We start from the raw sequence: 15,006 nt of genomic DNA, 5'->3' as shown, positions 1-15,006 counted from the left end.
GAATAAAAGGAGAGAGACAGGAGAGGGCAAAAGAGGGCGGAGAAAGTTTGGGAGCATTCAGTGAATCAGAGGTTTGGGATCCGCTTTGCCCCTCGAGGGACCTGGCACATGGTAAGCACTTACCAAATATTCGCCGAGTGAATGAGAGTCGGGTCGGGCAGGAGGAGAGATTTTGAGCATTTGATTGTGGTTAGACATTGTATCCCCTGTAGCATTCTGTGAGAAATCCAAGTTAAGATTGGGATTATTTTTAGTTACTTATGTTACTAAACTTTGTTGCTTTGAACAGAACTCATTGTTGAGTCAAGGCCACAGGGGGCCCTGGGCACATGGTGGGTTAGGATGAGGGCGGCAGGGTAGGGGCATCCTACTTCGTGTGGCGGGTCAGGTAAGGATGTCTCTAGGAGGAGAAGCCTCAGTCGAGTCTTACAGAGTCGGCAGAAGGGAAGACATTCAGGAACAGCAGAGGGAAACAAACGCTGGACGAGAGAGAGGCTTCAGGTGAGCTGCGTAGGTAGCTACAGCTTTGAATCTCAGGAATCTCAGCCAGCTGGACCCCACGTCTAAGCGTTGCGGTGATGGAGATGAGCCATAAGCTGACAACAGTTTCCGATTACGCTGGGGTCGGCCTTGAAGTTTCCTCCTGGGGCCTTGTGGGAGGGGGAAGTCCCCTGAGGACCCTGGTCCTCATCAGATTGGCTCCTGGGTCCATTCGCCGCATGTCCTTTCTTTTTTTTTCTCTTGAACAGATACTTTTATTTATTTTTTTAATTGAGGTAATATTGGTTTATAACTATATAAATTTCAGGTGTCCATCGTTCTATTTTGACTTCTGCATAGACTCCAGCAGAGGGCGCGCGGGCGAGAGGGTGCTGAGGCCCCGGGGCGCCGCTCTAGCCTGACCCGGGTCATAGAGTCGCGGCGCTTCCGGCCCCGGCGGGCAAGGAGCCGGAAGTCCGGCGGGCCCCGGCGTCGAGATGGAGGAGGGCGAGTACGAGTCGGTGCTCTGTGTCAAGCCGGAGGTCCATGTCTACCGCATCCCGCCGCGGGCCACCAACCGTGGCTACAGGTGACCGCCCCACCGCCGGTCAAACTAGCCCCGACACACCCACTGCGGGAGCCGAGGGCAGCCCCGGCCGGTTGAGGGGTGAGGGGGAGGTGATGCTGCGGCGCCTTGAGTTCGAGGCCAGAGCAGGGAGGGGGACCCAGCCTTTTGGCCGTCTGAGTCCGACGCAGGGGTCTTCCGGCGACAGGGAAGGCGTTAAGGCCGTGTCTAGCGCTTGGGGACCCAGTGGGCTCCCCGGTACCCTAAACGTGGTGGGGAGCGGTCATGTCACAAACCTTTTCCTTTCCGCGCTGATGGCTTTGAAGGGATCCTTGAAAAGCCTTAAGGTGGGGGAGGCCCTATCATTCGCGGAAATCCCGGAGGGGAGGGAAGGGAGCCCGGAACTGGCCAGAAGGACCCGTCCCGGGGAGCTTTAAGCTGATGGCCGCAGCTGAAGGCCGCCCCCCTGCCCAGCTCCCTTCGCACGAGCTTCCCCGCTCGTCCCTGCCTGTGGCGGTGGGGGGAGTCCGTCCGCGTTTCTCTGGTGAAATGTTCACAGGAGACGAAATGTGCTCGTAAATGTCTAGAGTGTCTGAAAGGGAACAGGAAACTTCCCTCGGGAGGGGGACGGGGGTCGGAAGGAGACTTCCCTTCGCTGCCCGCGCTTTTGTTCTGTTTGCATTTTGTTACCATGTGTGTGGATTCCCTATCGAAAGGGAACCGGAGATATAAAAGGAAAAAGATACACCTGATCCAGACAACCTGGCCTAGGGCTCTTTCGTGCCACTTGGGCCGGGGGGGGGGGGGGGGGGGGGGGGTTTGGGGGGGGGGCTCTTGAAGGTGATATTGGTGCTAGTTATTTGGAAATACAGGATTGGCCTGCACCTCAAGAATGACAGAGTCTCCACATATCTGGCCTCTTGTTACTTTCCAGTTGTGTGGACCCAGGCTTATAGCTGATTTTCTGTTGAACAAGTATTTTATTGAACACCTACTACATCGGTGACATAATTTTAAGATAGTATGAAAGCAACAATAGTAACAATAACAAAAATGTTTATTTTCTATCATCCAACCAAGCCACCAACCAAGGATGGTCGTCTACCCCCACCCCCTTGAGTAGAATGGGTTGGGTCCCCCAGAGGGGGGAGGTTACCAAGTGTCAGGGCCGGCTGGTTGGCATAGAGCTCGGCTGAGCCTGAGTCTAAGGCTTGTTGCCCCAGTAAGAGGAACTGAAACTGAGTTGGCTGACTTGTGAGTTGAGTGTCTGCATTTGTGTGGCCTTCAGAACAGCTTGCGCCCACAGTTACATTGTCTCAGAGTTCTTGAGAACTGGCATGTGCTTAGGGACTTCCGAGAAAAGCCCCCTGGAAACACCCAGGATTCCTGCTGTTTGGGGGTTTTACTGAGCTGCTGCTTAGAGCTAAAGTGTGAAGTCATTGCTTCAAAAATGCCAAAAGTGGGCATTGCTGTAGGGCCATGGGTTCCTGGGTTTCTTTCTGCCTAGGATACCTTTGAGAGTATGTTTCTTAAACGCCCACGCACTTTCCTCACTGGAACTACTGCTCCCCTCTGTCCTTTTCCTCCAAAATGGTCTCGGTGGTCCCAAATGGCCACTCGGACCACCTCAGCCTAGCAGCGTCTTAAACAAACAACAGGCCCCAGTAGCTGCTTCCTCTGCAGAAAGAAAACTGGAAGTCCTTCAGACAAGGGCTCAATAGCCTAGAACAGGAGCCGGCAAACTACAACCCACTGTGTTTTTGTATGGCTCGCAAGCTAAGAATGGTTTTCACATTTTTGAATGGGGAAAATTTAAAAGGAGAACATTTGATGATGTGAAAATTATATGAAACTCAGATTTCAGGGTCCATGAAGTTTCACTGAACCACAGCCGCGCTCGGTAGAAGCCATTTGGTTGAGATACTTAAAGCACCAGCTCTCACGTGCTGTCTATGACAGCGCTCACTCTCCAACGGCACAGTGGTTGTGACCGAGATCTGTGGCCCTTCGCAGAGAGAGTTTGCCAGCCCCTGGTCTAGAGCCAGCAGCCCGCAGGGCCTGCGCGTTCCCACCCCGGCACTGGAGTGGTGGGGCAGGAGCCTCTGGCCGAGGCTCAATGGTTTTTGTCCCCTTAGGGCTGCGGAGTGGCAGCTAGACCAGCCATCATGGAGTGGCCGGCTGCGGATCACTGCAAAAGGGCAGGTGGCCTACATCAAGCTGGAGGACAGGACCTCAGGTAAAGGCAGGGGAGGCCTGTGTGCGCCTGCTCTGTGAAGGGAGAGGCAGCCTGGGCCTGGCCAGTCCGCCCAGGGGTCTGGGCACCTTCAGCCTCCTCCGTTCCCCCATCTTAGTTGTGGAAACCACTGTCCCCAGGTCTCAAGGGGAGTATTTCCTGTCAAGCGGCTGTTCCCTCTGGGGGTCCTTAAGAAAATGCTAATTTTGGAGCCCAAGGAGAGCAGACCTGCGGGTTGGTCCCGAGTACGGAGCCCTGGAGCTTGCCTTGAAGATCAGCTGGGTGAAGATGCACAGCCCCCTGCTGCTGAGCTCCAGTTCCTACTCAGGAATTCTGTTTATCGACTCCCCAGACTGACCGCGCCCGCTAACGGAAAGAGCTGGAAACTGTCCTACTCAGCTCTTTCTGCGGTGAGAGGACAAGCCAGGCTGGGCTGTGTTGGGGTCAGCTGGCAGATGTCACCTTTGGGGAAGTCTCTCTGGAAGTCCTGCGTCACCGCTGCCTCTGGGTGAGCTGCGGAGGGCGACAGCGCCTGGCATAGCCCCGGCCCCAGCCCCCAGAGCAGCGGTGGGGCGCAGTGCCCGCTTGGTCAGGTGCCTCAGCTTTCGGTCGTTTATTTTCTCTAATGCGTAGACGTTTTCCTTTATGGGGCAGAGCAAAGTGCAAAAATTCATAGGCAGAACTGGCTGCCTGGTCTCAGAGCTGTGTCGCTTGTGTCTGAGCTGTGGGACCTTGGATGAGCCACGTGACCCCTGGCGCCTTGGCCTCCTTTTTGTTGAAATGGAGATCACGTTAGCTCCTACTTCACAAGGTTCTTGGAAATATGAAGTGAACACATATTTATCCAGTTGCTGTGTGAACCGTGAGGTGACCCAAGGCATTGATTTGTTCTGGAGTGTGGGGTTGGCAGGGTGAGTATTGACTGAGGAGGAGTCTGAAGAGATAGCTGCCACGACTAGGCTGGAGAACTTTGGCTGTGAGATTGGCTGAGATGTCCCAGGTGGTGTCGCTTTGGGGAATGGCAACACCTATTCTCTGGGAGCCTTGAGAACTGACTTTAAGGTGCCCGCCTAGTGTAGCAGCCACTGCCCAGGGCTGAGCCTCGCCTGCAGGACCCTGGCTCAGGGTCATGCCCACTGGGTCATGTTTGTCTCTTGCTTTCCAGTCATTCTAGGCCAGGATTTCTCAGCCTTAGCACTAGTGACATTTGGGGCCAGGTGAATGTTGTGGGCTGTCGAGTCAAATTTAAGATATTTAGCAACATCCCTAGTCTCTGCCTACTAGATACCAGTAGCACCCCCCCATGTTGTGACAACGAAAAACATCTCCAGATGTTGCCAGATGTCCCTTGGGGGAAGGGAGAGCAAAATTACCCCTGGTTGAGAACTACTGCTCTGGGCTGAAGGCATCTGGGAAAGTCCCAGATTCCCAGGTACCAAACTGGGGGGGGGGGGGGGCAGAGAAATTGACGAGAAGCTCCAGGCTCTGGGGCCACTGATTTTGTCCAGTTCAGCCTTGATTGCACGGTCACCTCTGAACCATAGGATTCCGTAGAAAATATTTGGTTAAATACTTAAAGCGCCATCAGAAGTCAGAACACATGCAGATGATGCCGGTCATAAATGCTCACAGTATGTGTTTGTTGCACTGCGCCCTAGGGATCTGTGGTTGACAGTGGGATGTATTTCCCAAGGGCTCTTTTTAAAACCAATCCCTCTTTTGTCTTGTCTCTGAGATTAAATCAACCTGCTTCAGATTTTTTTCTCTGGGTAGAAAACTTCCTCCTTTCCACTGGGTTCACAGCTCCTCTGCAGTCCTGCCCCGGGTACCATGCCTTTTCGGAAGGTGTGATGTACCTGGACCGGGGCTCACCTGCTCAGGGCCCTCAGGGTGCAGGCAGCTAATGAAAGTGGGTGAGGCAGATGGAACGGCTGTCCAGCCCATCATTCTCATGTGCGAATTCAGGCCCCGCATTGCTAGAGCTTTTGATTTTAAGAGAAGCCAGAAATCTAGATTATTTTATGTGTAATTTGATTCTGAAATGTTTGGCAGTTAAATTAAAAGTATTAGAACTGTGGGCTAGGTCTGACCTGTAAGCCACCTCTCACTTTCCTTGGTTATGTTCCTGTGTCTTCCCTTCAGCCAGAATGGATTTGATTTGAATCTCAGAGTAAGGTTTGCCCATCTGCCTCGCAGGAAAAAGGCCCCAGGATGTGATAGATCAGGGTGGGAGGGGCTCAAGGCTCACCCTAACTTTTGCTTTCAGGGGAGCTCTTTGCTCAGGCCCCCGTGGATCAGTTTCCTGGCACAGCCGTGGAGAGCGTGACGGATTCCAGCAGGTACTTCGTGATCCGCATTGAAGATGGAAACGGTAGGCGTGGGTCTTGGTGCTTCCTCCTCTTGAGAAGGGTTTCCTCTGCCTTGGCAAAGTGGCCTGATCATGTGTTGTCTGCCAGGGCGACGGGCGTTCATTGGAATTGGCTTCGGGGACCGAGGTGATGCCTTCGACTTCAATGTCGCATTGCAGGACCATTTCAAGTGAGTGGTTCCAGGAGGCACGCACTCAATGCCTCCTCCCTTCTCTCCCTGGACAGGCTGATTTCCAGGGTTGGGGTACCCAGCTGGTTGCGTGTGGTTTGTCTGCCAGCAGAGCCTCAGGAAAACTCACTTTTCCTTTGAGGCAGGCTGCCTTCTCTGTGCGCTGCCAATCCTCACCTCTGCTTTGAAGTTGTCTCTCTTTCCCAAGGCCATCTCTGTCACCCTTGTCAGCTGGCCCAGCCTTTGAGGTGCCACATCTCTTCCCTCACCAGGCCCCTGAGCAGCCAGAATCCTTGTCAGTCCCCTGTAGCCTTTCTGGGCCTGTTCCCCCGTGATGTAATAAGTGTGCTGGGACTCCCAGGCCACCCACCAGATGCCCTGGTGGTCCTTTCTGAAGCTAAAAGGCAGGGCAGGAAAGACTGCTCTCCTGCCGTCCGTAGGCCTCCACCTCTGGCTGCGAGCAAGTGTGGAGCGTGCAGCCGCTTGCGTGGGGTTCTGTGGCTTTTCCCTTATGTGGTGCCCCTCCCCGGGTGGCTCCTGGATGGGTGTTGTATGGAGGGTGGGGATCTCTGTGTTGCTGTCTGCCTCCTGGACGTGTGCCTGTCTCACCTTTTGCCTTGTGAGCCCTTAGGAGGTGCTAAGACCTTGTCTTAGTTCTCATGCCTTGTGCTTGGGAGGAGAGGGCTAGGTTCCCAGGTGTTCTGAAGACCGGTGTTGGGACCCTCTGCATCGGTGATCTCGTTGAGCACTGATGGCAGGCTTTAAGACAGAGAATTGTCATCCTGTCTTGCTGATGAGGAAGCCGATGTGCATGCAGCTGCTTACGTGTCAGAGCCAGGGTTTGAATTCAGGCCTAGCTCCAAGCCTGGCTCTTTCTCCCGCGCTGCTGCAATAAAAGCCTCCTGTGGACTGATGCAGGTCTGAGTGAGCAAGTGAAGGGGGCAGCCGGTCTGTTCCTCACCTGTTTCTTCCTGTTCTCTCCCCAGGTGGGTGAAACAGCAATGTGAATTTGCAAAACAGGCCCAGAACCCAGACCAAGGCCCCAAATTGGACCTAGGCTTCAAGGAGGGCCAGACCATCAAGCTCAACATTGCCGTGAGTTCCCCCCTTGGTTGGCTGTGTTGCCATGGTCAGGTGATACTTGTGGCCACCACACCAAGCCTAGCCCAGCGCCCATCACTCTTGTCTCACAGTTCACTTCTATCGGTTCAGCAGATGTTTATTGGCACTGCCCTGTGCCAGGTACAATGCTGGGGGTGAACCAGAGGGCTCAGCTGTCATAGAGCTCACAGTTAAGCTGAGACAGGCGAGTCAAGATGTGATCACAACACAACATGGCAGGAGAGGTGCTCCGACTTAGGAATGTCCTCAGTGCCATGAGCTCCTAGAGGAAAGGCATGCAGCCCAGAGTTAGGGAACCAGAGAAGGCTCCCTGGAAGAGGTGACTGGTAAACAAGGGAAGAGGGGTGAAAGAGTGGTTCAAGCAGAGGGAACGCTATGTGCAGAGCCTCTGAGATGAGAAGGAGCATCAGTCACTTGATGCTGGAGCTGGCGTTTCTGTCCTGGATCTTAGCGTAGGGGTGGTCTGTTCATCCCAAGCTGCATCTTGGCCTCGTGCCTTGAGTAAGGAAGACTTGGGGGAGCTCCGGGCAGGAGGGCGTCGAGGTGAGTGCTGGGGGTCTCGGCAGCTTCTGCTGGTGGTGTTGTCCTGCCTCCCTGTGTCTTCGTCCTGAGCTGCCCTGCATCTGGCTTTCCCCCCTTATCTCCTGTCGAGAGCAGGAAAAGGCTGGGCTAAGATGTGGCCTTGGCCTGGCTACAGGGGTGGAGTTGGAGTGATTTGGGGGAACCAAGGACCAAATGCAATGTTTTTTGAAGAAATTTTATAACCCTGAAATAATGCTCTTCCTCTTTACTTACTGTCTCTTTCTCCTCTTTTCTGCTTCGTGCTGGTGATGATTTGGGACCCTTGAAGTTGGCCAGCTGGCCCTTAAGAGAAAATACAGGTCCTATCCAGTGGACTGGTGGGGCTGCCATTCTTTCTTTTACTTGGAGGAAACTAACATTTAATGAGCGTCAGCTGTGTGCCAGGTAGTGTTTTTTTTTTTTTGTTTTGTTTTTTGTTTTTTTTTTAGGCACTTTCTCTTACGAATTACGCATCCTCCCTTTTTATTAACGAGGAAATTGAGGCTTAGAGAAGTTCAGGGACTCGCCCAGGGTCATGGAGCCAGAAGTACCCAGCACAGCTGAACTCACACTGAGGTCTCTGAGGGCTTTTGACTCATTTGATGAAGCTGCTGCTCTCCTTATGAGTGGGGAACCGTATTGTCTTCATCTTTGTAACCCGTGCTGGTTTCTGGGTCACACTTGGTGCTCAGGTTTTGGTTTTTGTTTTTTTAAATGTTTTATTGAAGTATGGTATGCATATAGAAACGTGAACAAATTGTAAATGCAGAACTCAGTGAATTTTTAAAAACCAAATTTAGGCAGACCAGACCCCAGATCAGAAGCAGAAGATGATGAGCCTCTGGAAGGCCGTCTCCTGCTCCCTTCTAGGAACTGCCCCCCTGAGTAACTACTGTCCTGACTTTGAATACCCCGGATGTTGTTTTTAACTTATGAATTGAATCATAAGCTTGGTAATCTTTTGTGTATGACTTCTTTCTCTTACTAACGTAGTATTCGTGAGAGCATCTGTGTTGTTGCATGTAGTGTGTTCATTCTTGTGGTGGCGTGCTCCATCATGAGAACGTGTCCCGTTATTCACCCATTTAGCTGGTGGTGGACATAGTCCCCAGTTCGGGGCTCTTACAGGTCGTGCTGCTGTGAACGGTCACGTGCATGTCTTTGGCGCACATAGGTCTGTATTTCTCTTGGGTCTGTATCTAGGAGCGCAGTTGCAGGGTCCTCAGTTCATATGTTCAGCTTTATGGATTCTTTCAAACGATTTTTCAAAGTAATTTTCCCAGTTTACACTCCCCCAGCAGTGTGTGGCTGTTCTGGTTGCTCTATACGCTTGGCAGTATTTAATATTCTGTGTTGTAGCCTTTCTGGTGGGTGTGTGATGGCATATCAGTGTGGTTTTGATTTGCATTTCCCTGATGATTAATGAAGTCAGGTGCTGAGTTTTGAAATTAAATGTCTTTGTGATAGTTTTAGAATTGTGATGCATTGACTGCAACTCATAAGGATGAAAGTGCTGGACGGCCCGTAACCATCTTTTCGTTATACAGACTTCTGGGGTCTCGGGGATCGCCTTGGCCCCCCTCGTGGGGTTTTCTGATGGCAGTGGGACTCCAGCAGAACCGACTGGTTCCCATTCCTCTCCTCTCTTTAGAACATGAAGAAGAAAGAAGGAGCAGCTGGGACGCCCCGAGCCCGGCCCGCCAGCACAGGAGGACTGAGCCTGCTTCCCCCTCCCCCAGGGGGCAAAACTTCCACCCTGATCCCTCCTGGGGAGCAGTTCTCTGTGGGGGGGTCCCTCGTCCAGCCAGCAGTTGCTTCCAGCTCAGGTCAGTGCTCAGGCGTAACTGTACTTGCTGCTAAACCTGCACCTGCGGCTCCCTCTTCCACCTGGCAGCTGGGGCCGCATGGCTTTCCTCCTTCACTCACGCTCATCCCTCGTTTAGTACCTGTATGTGACAAACTGGAAGGTGGGCACCACAAAGCTGATTCTGCCACACTGGGTAAGGGGTTCCTCTGTTCCCCTGATAGCCACCATTTACCCCTTCAGGGCGTCTGTCCTCCCATGATGGGCAGGGACTGCAAGTCATTTGTTGCTGTGAAATCATCAGCATATGGGTCTTGGTTCTCAGAGGCTGCCCAGTGGGTATTGAGTGAGTGGGTGATGGAGACACAGTCTGCTCATGGGGAGCTCATAGCTAGTAGGAGAGGGGGGTTCATGGGCACATAGACCAAATGTACAGGGACCAGACTGACTGCTAGCTGGTGTCATCTGGGTAGGCTTCATGGAAGAGGTGGCATTGAGCTGGGCCTTGAAGGAGGGAGATTGGGGCAGGGGACACTTGACATTCCAGACAGAGAGAAGAGCGTGGCTAAGGCTCAGCACCTGATGTATGTAGGGAGCTGTCTGCAGCATAAGTATGCCGAGGTGAGTGGTGGGAAATGAAATTGGAGATTTAGTTTGGAGCAGTCTCCTGAGTGAGGCCATTGGGGTGCTCACTGAGGCAGCTCCCCCGCAAGCTGTGCTGGTGCTCGCTGCAGGGCGCAAGGACTGCCTTTTGGAGACTCCTGCATTCCAGAGGGTAGTTCCTAGAGCCAGCCTCTGACAGTGCTGGGATGCCAGCCCACTGCCTCGACCTCCCCGTTCTGCCTGCTGGGCCCAGCTTGATGCTCCTGGCCTCCCCCAGGCTGGGAGATTGTCACTAGTGCGCTTCCTCCTCACAGCTCTCACTAGGTTCTTCAGGCAAGAGCCTGCCTTTTAAGGGTGCTGGACATCGGCTCCCCCATCTGGAGGTCAGGCTTCAACCCTCAGCCCTGTGGGGAACACCCCAGCCCAGGAGAGTGGCAGGAGAAGCAGTCAGCAAGCCCCTGCCCTGCACAGGAAGTACTCTTTGAGCATTGTTTCCCAGAGTGCGGTCATAGGACCACCTGCCTAGGTGTTGCTTTGGGGTAGGGGCAGGAATCTGCATGCTCACGAAGATCTGGAAGTCCCTGTGTTAAGCCTTCCCTCAGTTGCTGGTGCTTTTTTTGTGTGTGAGGAAGATTGGCCCTGAGCTAACATCTGTTGCCAATCATCCTCTTTTTTTTTTCTCCCCAAAGCCTCAGTGCGTAGTTGTATGTCCTAGTTGTAAATCATTCTAGTTCGTCTATGTGGGACACCGCCTCAGCATGGCTTGATGAGCAGTGTGTAGGTCCACGCCCAGGATCCGAACCAGCGAACCCCAGTCCGCTGAAGTGGAGCTGAAGCACCCCTGCCCCAATGTCAAGCGAACCCAACCCCTTGGCCATGGGGCCGGCCCCTGCTGGTGCATTTTTAACGACTAATAGGAAGTACCTGCTATGTACCAGGTAGCATTTTAGGCCCTGGGGACACTGCAAGTACAGTACCAAGTTCCTGTTCTCAGGCTTCTGTTCTAATGTGCGAGACAGACAGTGAGCATGTCTGCAAACAAAATGATGTCAGATGAGAAGTCGTGAGTTGCTCACATTCATTGAGCACTTACTGTATGCTCCGAAACCAGACTGGCCGAGTTCACATTCTAGCTCTCCAGTTGTGCAACATTCAGAAAATTGCCTACTTCCCTGAGCCTCGGTTTTCTCATCTGTAGGATGTGGGTGGTAATGATACTACATACAGGTTTCTTGTGAGGATCAAATGAGCTAATCCACGCACAGCACTTAGGAACAGTACCTGGAACTTTGTAAGCGCTCACTGAATGTTAGCTCCTATTTTATTAATATTGTCATCGTCACTGTGTGCTAGGCCTGTTCTAAGCATTCTGCGTATATTAACTCATTTAACCCTCAGACCAGTCCTATGGAGTAGTTACTGTTACTGTCCCCATTTTAGACAGAAGGAAACCGAGGCTTAAGTGACCTGGATAAAGTCACACAGTTGGTCCCGGCCCGTCTTCCCCCAGGGACTGTGTGAGGTTCAAATGAGATAATGTCTGTTAAGCATGTTGTGAACTGTAAGACTAAACTGTCGAAGGCCCTGGTTTCTCTGGTCTCCCAGCCCAGCACAGATTGGAAACAGCGCATTCAGGAGAAAGTGGAGGGCGGCAGGTGTAGGGCCTTCAGAAAGGACAGTTGGCAGCCCTGGGGGAGGGGCCGAAACACAGAAGCAGGCACTGCAGCCCATGGTGCCACCCACATCGCTGGAGAGGCATGCACAGATAGTAGCTTCTGTAGGACCTCTTCTGGAAGGTTCTCCCTAACCCTAACCAGTTTGGCTCCCAGGGCTTGGTGCATGTCTGGCACATCATTTTCTCGTTTGGTCGATCCAGACACTGGACTAAAGGCTCTGTGTGAAGATGACCTTGCACTTTTGCTGAGCGTTCTCCATTCACGAAGCTAGGGCAGGAGATGGCACATTTTAAACAGATTTCCAACATAAACAGTTGAAAACAAGGTCAGCTTCAGGTATGAGTGATGGATGACGTGTGACTCGCCCTCATGGGCGCCCCTCCCCTCCACCCTGTATGTGGCTTTCTGCTTTTTCTGCAGGAGCCTTCAAGGGCTCATGAGAAGATGCCAGAAACATGGCAGCTTATTGGTGTTTTGTTGCCCAAAATTACATCTGTGTGTGTGTCTTTGTCAGCCACTTGGCATCACGAGACTGATTGCAGGGTCACTGAGACAGCCAAAAAGAGAGGTCTCTGACTCCTCTGTCACCTCTTCTCTCCCTCCCCGCTGGACTCGGGGACATCGATAGGAGGTGCCACCGTGTCCTGGCCGCAGCCTAAGCCTGCCACTCCTGCCACCGCCGACATCTGGGGAGACTTCACCAAGTCCACAGGGTGAGGAGGGTCACGTTCTTTGTGGTGGGACTAGGGCTGCTGCTTTAAAAACCTGGGGTTGCTCCAAGTGCCTGCCTTCTGACGTAGTGAGCAGGAGCTCTGATTTGGGCATTTTCAGGCTAGCCCGAGGATGGAGCCCGAATGCCTGCTTTGGGTGGCACTCTCTGTCGGTTAAGGCATTTTGCTGCTCACTACTGCTAGGTGGCCCGGGACCACCTTGTGAAAATTTTGCTGGTCTTGAACCCATCTCGCCAAGTGCTTTGGCTTGTCTCCAGTACCTCCCTCTCCTCCCGCTACCCCCAGCTACCCCAGAACCCTGGGCTGAGGGTTAACCTGGGTTCTAGCCTTGTCCCATCCTCGTGGGGCCTCTGAGGCAAGGTCTCTTGCCTTCTCTGCCTCCATATAATTTCAAGCCTTTAGTTGGGGTCGGGGTGAAAAGATGCTAAATACCTATTGCACCGTTGTTTATATGGGCAGGCTGTGGGACAGGAGTCAGCACACATTTTCTGTAAAGGACCAAATAGCAAATAGTTTAGACTTTGCAGGCCATATGATTTCTGTCCCACCCACTCAGTTCTGTTCTTGTAGTTCAAAAGCAGCTACAGACAGTAGAGAAATGAATGGGTGTGGCTGTGCACCAGTGAAACTTGATTATAAAAACAGGCGGAGGGCTAGATTTGACCCCTGCTCCAGAAGGTTCAAGGACTAACTTCTTGGAATGGTTTCAGCCCAGAGCAAAGCCACATTTTATCTGCTTTGTATTTTCAAACATTTGAACTCTGCCACCCCCTCCCTTTCTTCCCTTTATAGGTCGCCTTCCAGCCAGACTCAGCCAGGTGCAGGCTGGGTCCAGTTCTGACCTGAGCCCAGCTCTTCCCTCATACAACTTCTGGAAAGGAGCCGCTGCCTCATCTGGGCCAAACGAAGGAGGACACCGCACTCCCTGGCCAGCCTCTGTTTGGAGCATGACTCTCCCCTCCCCGCCTTGCCTGAGTCTCCTGACAGACTGGACATATTAGGCAGTAAACTGGCACCGTGTCACACTGTTTCCTGGGATTCAGGTGTGCAACCAAAACCCAGGAGAAGCAAAGCTCCAGGACCCCTGTCGCTGTCTGTGCTCCTGACGTGAGAGAGACTGAGACTGCTTCTTCCATCACAGTGACCCGCATTAAACACAAGCCCCCAAAGAAAAGAAGGGGTTGCGTTTGCTGCCTGGACTCAGATCAGCCCTTCTCGGGGGTCACAGGTGTCACGTGATCACTGTCCGAAAGCGGGGGCTTCCTGCTGTCCCATGGGCTGCAGTCACTTCAGTCAGGGCACCTTCGGAGGAAGGATTCTTTCCTGATTTCGAGCAGGTTTATAGGCTGCAGCTTGAGCAGACAATCGGGAGGGAAATTGGGAGTATTAACCAGCTTTTAAAGAATTTTTAATATTTGCTTTGCTAATGTGCTGATCTGCACTAACTTGTTGTCTTTGCAAAAGGGACTGCTCCTGCAGTAGGCCCCTGAGGGGGCCTCTGAAAGCCTTCCTCACTGGCGGCCGCAGGAGCTGCCAGAGCTGCAGGCAGCAGTGTTCATCTCGGCCAGGAGGCCTGGTTTCTTCCCTCCAGGCCAGGCGGGCAGTGCAGGGCCGAGGCAGGCGCTGGAAGCCAGGTGGAACAGTGTTTGGGCAGGAGAGAGAGTGAAGCTGTGCTTATGGAGGTTGGGGGTCCAGCCTTCTTGTCCGCTGGCAGCCCTCTGGGTTCCCAGGCTCACCATGCAGTTCCTGGTGGACTTGGGTTTTCTCCCTGGTGGTTTCTAAAGTGCCTTGTCTGCAGACAACCTCTTACTTGCTTTTCTCCTTCAGGGACTGTACATGACAGACAGAAGGAGCTCTGAGTGAACTGGAAGTCCAAGGTTGCCTGGATTACTGGTTTATGAGAAATAATTTTATCTGAGCACACCTCTAAAATTGCTTTTGTTGACATCCTTTACCTCTTAATTGAAAGAATTTTTCTTGAAGGGTCAGGCTGATGAACTGAAAAAGTGTTGGCCTTTTTGTGGGACCATATTTCTAAGATTAAAAAAAATAAATATTTTTCCTTCTGTCATTTTATGTCAGAGATGAACATATTTTTGGCAGCATGGCTGCTACACCCTCCGAGAGGCCGCAGCTAGACTCGCAGCACCTCTCACCACTGATCGTGTGTCTGGATTTAAAGTCTGGGGCCAGGATGTCAGACTGGCCAAAATAAGAGAATGTGGCCCTGTTGCCCTAAGACGACCAGTAACTTCCTGCTGATGCATCCAGAAGAATAGTCTTGTTGGCATTCTGGGACATTCTGGGCTCCTTGCCTTCTAATGTGGGAGGGACCCATGCCTCCTACCGAGACCTCCCAGAGGAAGCGTCTCTCTAAATAGTAAGGGTGTACAGGCACACAGAGGCCAAAAATAAAATTAAAAAGGCCACGGGACTTCTCCTGCCTTAGGGTTCTGAAGAAAGATGCAGTTTTTATTGTCGTTTCTAGAAATAGCTACTCTGGCTGATAAACAGTGTGAGAGAGGAGAAAGAAGACTGAAGCAGAGGATCCTCGTGCCTTTTGAATAAGGATGAGGAAATGGCGTCAGAGGAGTCTCGGGAGAGGTGGACTTCCGTGTGTCTGTTGCCCATTACCTCCCCCTCCTGTGTGAGTGCTCGGAGGCTGGACATGAGGAGGCGCGGGTGGAGAGGAG

General features: G+C 52.6%; 1 protein-coding gene across 3 annotated transcripts; it reads left to right on the top strand.

Moving 5' to 3' along the window:
- The first annotated feature begins 905 nt into the window (after positions 1 to 905).
- On the top strand, positions 906 to 14,384 carry NECAP2 (NECAP endocytosis associated 2). Of its 3 annotated transcripts, none has more exons than XM_014836193.3 (8): positions 906 to 1,069; positions 3,181 to 3,281; positions 5,545 to 5,649; positions 5,735 to 5,816; positions 6,803 to 6,911; positions 9,151 to 9,325; positions 12,211 to 12,295; positions 13,106 to 14,384. In XM_014836193.3, the coding sequence occupies exons 1-8, from the start codon at positions 978 to 980 to the stop codon at positions 13,152 to 13,154; spliced, it is 798 nt and encodes a 265-aa protein (XP_014691679.1). In that variant the 5' UTR covers positions 906 to 977; the 3' UTR covers positions 13,155 to 14,384. The 3 variants fall into 3 exon arrangements, 2 of the variants coding, with proteins under 2 accessions (XP_014691679.1, XP_070367063.1); XR_011503604.1 differs by having other exon boundaries at positions 912 to 1,069; positions 12,097 to 12,295; XM_070510962.1 differs by lacking the exon at positions 3,181 to 3,281 and having other exon boundaries at positions 928 to 1,069.
- Positions 14,385 to 15,006: the final 622 nt, after the last annotated feature.

Source organism: Equus asinus, chromosome 5 (assembly GCF_041296235.1).
Source record: "Equus asinus isolate D_3611 breed Donkey chromosome 5, EquAss-T2T_v2, whole genome shotgun sequence".
NCBI lineage: Eukaryota > Metazoa > Chordata > Mammalia > Perissodactyla > Equidae > Equus > Equus asinus.
This window is presented reverse-complemented; position numbering and strand designations above follow the sequence as displayed.